General features: G+C 30.6%; 2 protein-coding genes across 2 annotated transcripts; one reads left to right on the forward strand and one right to left on the reverse strand.

The window, feature by feature from the left end:
* The first annotated feature begins 432 nt into the window (after nucleotides 1-432).
* Nucleotides 433-2,704, forward strand: LOC105618774. Its single transcript, XM_012200305.1, has 5 exons — nucleotides 433-913; nucleotides 993-1,306; nucleotides 1,402-1,641; nucleotides 2,054-2,320; nucleotides 2,417-2,704. Exons 1-5 carry the CDS (start codon nucleotides 433-435, stop codon nucleotides 2,702-2,704), a joined length of 1,590 nt encoding a protein of 529 aa, XP_012055695.1.
* A 3,562-nt stretch (nucleotides 2,705-6,266) lies between these two features.
* LOC105618775 (bis(5'-nucleosyl)-tetraphosphatase [asymmetrical]) lies at nucleotides 6,267-7,813 on the reverse strand. Its single transcript, XM_012200306.1, has 2 exons — nucleotides 7,699-7,813; nucleotides 6,267-6,583 (listed from the first exon to the last, which is right to left on the reverse strand). Exons 1-2 carry the CDS (start codon nucleotides 7,811-7,813, stop codon nucleotides 6,267-6,269), a joined length of 432 nt encoding a protein of 143 aa, XP_012055696.1.
* Nucleotides 7,814-7,998: the final 185 nt, after the last annotated feature.

Raw genomic sequence — 7,998 nt, forward strand, 5'->3', positions numbered from 1 at the left:
TTTTCGTTCACGATTATCACGCATGATACAGTATCTGTGCTTGACTCAATAATACAACGAGAATATATCAATATATGTCTTTATTCCTGAATTCATTTTAATACTAAAAAGCATGAATCATTTATTTGAATACATATATAGATATCTGTTACATATTAAAACTATAAATTTTCATGAATAAGTATTTATCTATATAGTAGACACGTTACACAGTAATTTTTATTATTCATATAGGTGAACATGCGACAGACTTATTGCATTCTCTGACGTAAGATCCTCCATGTGGCGTATAGGTGGATATAAAACTTGTGAAAAGTCGGAGTTGTGTCATGCCGAATTAAAAATTCCAATGTATATCTTGTATAGTTTTTACAATCATGGTGTAGACAAGGGATCATTAAGGCAATAAAATGCCTGCCATGCAAATTAATAATGGGACAGCACTTTGCTAGTCTCAGAGACTTCTTTAGAATGGATGGTGAAAGACAGCCTACTGAGATATGCGCTAACGCGCTCAGCCACCCATTGCCCTTGGATATGGTGAATCGAGATGGCAATGAAAGTTTGCCCGATAACGAGACTAATGGCAATGTACCTGTAACGAACCCTAATATACTGCCGAATAGACCAGAATGTAAATTAGAAGGGAATTTGGACAACGACCGTTTAAACTTAGATGTAGACAACCATAATTCTAGATTTGAATCTTTGTATAGTCAACCTGTTGAAACTCAGGATACAAAGCAAGTTTGTAACAATGGTAATGTTACAAGCGAGCCATCATTTAGACAACAGCAGGAAGCATGTTGTAGTAGTTCTGGTGGTAGCAACAGTAGTAGCAGTTCTGAAGATAGTCCTGTAAATCCACCTTTAAGAAGATCCTCTAAAACTTTGTCATTTGGGAAGAGAAAAAGTATATGTATTAAATTAATTTTCTCATGTATATATTGTAATTTGTACAACGATAACTCAAACTTGTTTGTTTACATTAGATAAACAGCGCAACAAAGATCAAAGCCCAATATGTAATCACGTTTTATCATCGAAAAAGAAACGTAGCAACTGGGTATTGAAATTTAATTGCGCCAAGAGCAAAAGCTCAAAAAATACTGACATTATTCCCGGCCAAGGTAATGGTAACTCGGATTGTATATGTACCGGTTATAGGAGAACAGAGGAGCATCCTATGGGTGCGGGTATTGTGTTTAATAGTCGATCCGCTCCACAAAGTCCCGTTCTCGGGCCTTTGCCACCGAGTCCCGTAATTGATTTATCGCGATTTAACCCCGAAGAATTTCCCATGGAAGTACGTATCAATAAAGTATATAGCAATTTTTAAAATTTTTTTTAGAAATTTATGAAAATTTGATTTTACTATATCTATTTTTTTTGTTTTTAAAGGATTGTGACGAACGTGCTCGAATGCAACGCGCACGAGAGATGGAGGAAGGTGTTGAGCCTCCTCCCGGTTATAGGCCTAATTATCCTACGGGTATACAAGTTCATCCCAATGGAATAACGGTGGACAGTTTAGCGGCATTGTTCCAAGCACATGCCGGTATTCAAGCTGCCGCTCTTACAGCCTTATCCCAAATCGACTTTACATTAATTCCAAATATCGAAAGACCTGCACACACACAGGTAAGTCCTTTTTTATTCAAATTTATATTTATTTAACATTTATATACAAAATCATAAATTCTATCGATTCTTCATGAAATCAATTTATATGCTAAAAAAATAAAAATTATAACAAATATAAGTATACATATAAAATTTTACCAGAATAAGAAGAATACAGATTGGGATATAAAAAATGCAGAAATCAACATCAGACAAAAATTAACTTATAATTTAAATTATTTGATTCTTAAAACGAAAAAAGAATTTCATTTTATTACAACCATTACAACCAGTCTGAATTAAAAATGATGGTAGTACATAAATTAATATGACATACATTTTTCTGTCATGCATATTCAATTTCTAAAATATTAGTATACATTTATAATTTCATGTTATATATTCACTATTTTGCTGTTTTGTAATACAGGTCGATTATGTCCATTGTCTGGTACCGGACTTAAGGTCGATTACAGCCTGCTCTTTTTATTGGGGTAAGATGGATCGTTACGAAGCGGAACGTTTATTGGAAGGCAAGCAAGAGGGTACTTTCTTGCTGCGAGATTCCGCGCAAGAAGAATTTTTGTTTTCCGTGAGTTTCCGTAAATATGGACGCTCGTTACATGCCCGAATTGAGCAATGGAATCATAAGTTTAGTTTTGATTCACATGATCCAGGAGTTTATGCTTCTGAAACAGTACGTATATGTATATTTGTTCACATTTATTTGCATTTCATTTCAATAATCGATAAACACGATATAATCATGATTTATATATATATATCTTTACAGGTATGCGGTTTAATCGAACATTATAAGGATCCTTCATGTTGTATGTTTTTCGAGCCTATGCTCACTATCCCGTTACATCGGAATTTCGCATTTCCGCTACAGCACCTGTGCAGAGCGGTGATAACCACGCGAACGACATACGATGGCATAAATAAGCTGCAGTTGCCAAAGACACTTAAGAGCTATCTCAAAGAGTATCACTATAAACAGAGAGTACGAGTCAGACGATTAGACACAGAAAATGATTCACACACGGACTGTAGATCCATATCATGTTTACCGATATGAATCTCTTCGTATTAATATTCGATAGAATTTTATTATATGTTGCATAATTATGTTTCTTTACCTATATTTACAGAGTTGTACTGCCGTATCAAATACGAACGGTACATGCATATAATATTGTAATATCAGGAATATCATCACTCTGACACACAGTTATACAAAATATCATTGCAATATTAGCAATAAAAGAATTGTATTCGTCTTAAGCGATACTAGATACTGGGGGAGATGGCGTAGTATAATTAAAAAAAATGAAAAGAGGAAAAATAGGACTTGTGCAATTTCGAGCGCGACAAGTGTCTATGTTCATTTGGTGAGGTCTAGTAATCTTCTATGTAAATACATCAGGAAGGCAGTGTTTCATACACTCGCACAGTATATTGCAAAATCGTGTATTATGTAAACTTCTATTATTGCTATTGTTCTTATTGTTACTACTATACTTATTTCTTTATTTTATTCCTAACTATATTATCTTTTAATCATTATTTTGAATATGTATAATTTAATCTTAATTAAAGTTACGGGAACACGCAGTTTGTATTCTGATAATTTTTATAGATCAATACCAAAACTTAACGTCTGAAAGGCGTGGCAATTTAATTTTTATTCTTATGAAACTATGCCATCAAATTTAACCTATTTATGTAGCTGAAATTATTAAAAAAAAAAGAAAGAGAGTGAGAGAAAGTAGGAGAGTCTGCAAAATCTGGTTCATATTACTCCTATTGTGCCTATTTATAATGTTAAATATTATTAGATAAAAGCTGTCTGTGTTGATGTTTCTCATTGCCAGATACGAAAATCTATAATTTGTGTAAATTCTTTAAATTTCAACATATGGAGTGAATATCAGATGCAGTGAATTGAATTTGGAGCAACAATGCAAATTATTGAATATTGATAAATTTGCAAAATATATAATATTATAGAAATTGTTAAAAGTATTGGTTAATGGTTATTCGTATAATGAACTTCGTATTAAAAAATAAAAATTTAATATTTATTATGTGTATATATTTTACTTATCTCTAATCCTAATATCGAGATTATATAGACATTTTTAGAAAAGATCTATATAATGATCAAAGCTTACGAAAAACAATTTTTTTAACTGTCATATAGTTTGTGTAATGTTTTTTTGAAAACATAGAAAAGTCTTAAACCTATTTAATATATTTTTGTTTCCTATTTCTTGTTTTTTGCTATTTTTTACATCTTATTTTTTTACTTCTTATCTAAATTTTTGTTTTCTGTCACCTGAAATAAAAGTGAACGAACTTTGGAAGAAACAGGAAATAGTAGCAAGAAATACAACTATTGTTAAAACAGTCATAAAGGCGAGAAAAAAGATGTAAAAAAGAAGAAATAGGAAACAAAGAGCATATTGTAGAAGAGGCTTTAAACTATCATAAGAAATTATTCTACGTTATAAATTTTTTTAATTTATTAAAAATATGATTTTGACAGGTTTAAATATTTCCATATTTGATATATATTAACATAATAAAACAAGAAAGAAATATTTCAATATAATTTTAAATTGTTCGAAATAAAATAAATATCTCAATATCTTAGTCTTATCTCTTGGTTCTTATTTTAATACTGGATTCTTGTACCTATGCATGCAGATGTATAATATATTTAAACTTCATGATAAATTTAATACCACTATTATTCTTCAAAATTTATATTTTTAGTATATTTCACATGAATAAATATAGTCTTGTTTTATAAATGAAATCCATTGGAATGTTGAAACAATATAATTTTTATAAGTTGCAGGAACAAACAATCAATGTCCTAAAATGTATTGCGTGACTGGCAACATTACTTTGTAATTGAAGAGAAAGAAGAAAAAGAACAGGGCTATAAGAAAAATGTCTGTTTATATTAATGTAAGAAAAATATGGAGATTTCTTTTGTACGAAGGATTACAAGCGATAGATATAACTTACATGCATAATTATAAGATTTGATATTATATTATATAATCTATACTTTCTATTATACTTGCATCGTAAAGATTATTATGTTATTTATGCGATTACTATATTATGCACAGAACTCGATTTAACTGATATCGATATATGTTTTAATTGGGATAAATCTAAAAATTATTATATAATAAGCCGTGTAAAAAGGATACTGATAAAATTCCTTTCCCAGTCTTCTACCATATATAACTCAGTAACGAGAGTGTATCGAAAATACCAATACTTGAGAAAAGATCGTGAATTTCGTACAATGTTATCCATGATTATCACTTAAACTTCTGGCAAATCGACCTTAATAAAAGAATTATATAAATAAATAGCAAAGCACTAAAAAAATTATACAAATGCGCTTTTGTAGCGCTTTGTTAACGCTTTGTAAACGCTGCGTGCTACTTGGTAAACGCGATTAAACAAATTGATCAATCACAGAATTTTAAAATTACAACTTTACGTTTTCAATAATCTTCAACCGCGATTAATTCAAGTTATATGTGTTTTTCTGCGAACAACTAAAAAATCACTAATTGTTTTTGTATACTACGACTTTTAACAGACAGTAAGAAGGCTCATCAACTTTGATTAACCTAATCGGAGTCGATGTCAACCGTGATTGGTCAATTTTGCTGAACAACAAATGCAATTGGTCAGTTCTAACGTAACAATCAATCGATTAAGTTAACCGAAGTTGGTAAGACCGGCCTTAAGTCTGTTCACATTTCTTGCACTTTTGCGCTCAGTATCTTCGTATTCTTCCTCTTCAATACTCGATAAATATATATTTAGCTCATTTTAAGTGTAAAAGTATTTAACTTTTTAAAGAATCAAGCAATATGCGAACAGATTATATGATATGTCGACAACGCTATATTTATAATTTCAAATCGAAAGATTTGTTTTCATGGAACACGTATTTACGAATTTATATTATTTTTAAATTAGATTAGACGTACTATTCCGCACTGAGACATATTAAAAGTAATTTAATTTGAGTGTAGAAGTAAAATACAAATATTTCGAATTATAATGTACATATTATATATTTTACTTAACAGAACCATAACATAATGGCTGCATTTAACAGAATGTTTATTTTGCAACAGTTGAAAGTTTTCTTCGCGCTGATTGGATTATACTTTTAGATCTAGAGGAATGATCCTAACTCAGCAGCAACAATCATAAAACGATTGCAAAACTGTTGTATTTTGCTTAACGCAGTCATTATTTAGAATTTCACTGTTTTGATTTTTTTGACTTGTTCTATATTTATATTTATATTAAATATAAAAATATGTTTACGTCAGTTGTGTACGACAACGTAAACATGTCAGTACACATTGAATGTGTCCAATCGAATTTATTATTTTAGAAATAACGGAGTAATGTTCATTTGTATATATATATACAATATAGATTAACTTTAATCCCAGTTTGATTAATTCTCTATATCCTATATTTCTAATTCTTCGATTTAAAAAAAAGATAAAAAATAAGTTAAATCAAGATTAATTAATTAAACCTATATTAGTAGAGACAAGCATAAAAATATATCTCTCCCGGAACAAAACCTACGAAAGATTTCGCGATACATAATTATCAAACTCGTTGAGTGCTTTCCGCATCTCGTCGTATTTTGCGCGATCACACGCCTCGCGCAGCGGGAGCCAGTCAAATGCTTGATGTTCATTCGACAATCTCACAGGCTTGTCCAGATTAAGCAGCTCCGCCAACCAATAGATAACGATTTTTGGCTTTCCCTTCACTTTATACGACATTTCGTGCCTCACGTCCTCGAAGATTTTCAAATCATTTGATACAAATCCAGCTTCTTCTTGAGTCTCGCGCAAAGCCGTCTCCATATCAGATTCATCCAGATCAACGTGACCTAAGACACCGAGCAACACAGTGACTATCAAGCCGAGTAATCTTTTTTAGTACAAAATTTTTACAGGAATTTTTTTAAATTAGAAAAAAGTAATCTTTAATCTTTTGTTATATTTTATTCAATTTAAATTCACAAGTAATAAAAGAAAAAATATAAAAATATTTACAAATTTTTCATTTTCTTTTGTCAATAATATTAGAATTTAAAAAGAAACTTCAATATAATGAATTCGGTCACTTATATTATATCAAAGAAAAACCTGAAAGCGATCATTGAAGCTTTTTTCATGTGACACTCTGAAAGCCTCTACTGTATACTATCAACACTAACATTATTTTTATAAAATTTTGTGAAGTAAGTATCACAATATCAATGCTGTTGATGAAGTCGTTCAAAAATTGATATGGAGCGAATCCACCTCCACAATTGCTACATCCACAAATTATGGAATGTAAAGACAATATGTATAATTTTATAAGATAATGTATAATTATATAAGATATATATAATTTTATATATGTATACACTTACATTTACATAATTGTTCTTTTATTATACAGTCGCGCGATTAAATATTCAATAATGATATTTAGCAGATTCAACAATTGAGTGAATACTCGCTGTTATTGATATATTCTTTTAGATCCAATCAGAATTTTCAGATCTAGAAGAATACATCAGTAGCAACGAGCATTTACTCAATGTTGAATCTACTGAACGCAACTATTGTCACGTTATATAACAGAATATACATGTATTATTTCATTATCGAAAATTGAATAAGTTATGCCATTGCATTTAAATATTTTATATAGACTAGTCTTTAATGTGTAATTCAGTGTAGTGCGAGAATGACCAAATTCTCTAATCACACGTTCCCCATAAACTTAATCGCACGATATGAACGAAACCTTAATCCGATTGTTCGCTAAGGCTAAGATTGTTGCGTAAAATTAACTTTAATCGCAATTAAATTTACTTTTTTCTTTTTCTAATTTTATGAATTAGAAAAGCATAAGTAAAGCAAACGAAGATTAAAGTTAATCTTATATTAATGTAACTGAGTCTAATAAATTAAAAATAACGTTCAATTATCGATATAAAAGCATACTAACCTTTAGGCGGTGTCCAGTGATGTTCTCCGTACGATGTTTGCATTAGCAGGTATTGAATAGTACCTTGAAATCGGCGAAAAATCACAAGACCGCAAGCCCGTTGCTGCAATGTCATGATGCTCAACAGCTGTGAAATCACTCACGAAGACAGTAAAGCCACTCCGCAAATCCCGTATCCGCAATGCCCGTATCAAACTAGTGTTAGAAATTGCATGTTGGAAATCGATTCGACCAATCGGAAAAAATTAAAGCAAAGTTTCGGAATGGCGATTTGAAATTCAAGTATTCATAAAGTTGTTT

This window comes from Atta cephalotes (assembly GCF_000143395.1).
Source record: "Atta cephalotes unplaced genomic scaffold scaffold00018, whole genome shotgun sequence".
NCBI lineage: Eukaryota > Metazoa > Arthropoda > Insecta > Hymenoptera > Formicidae > Atta > Atta cephalotes.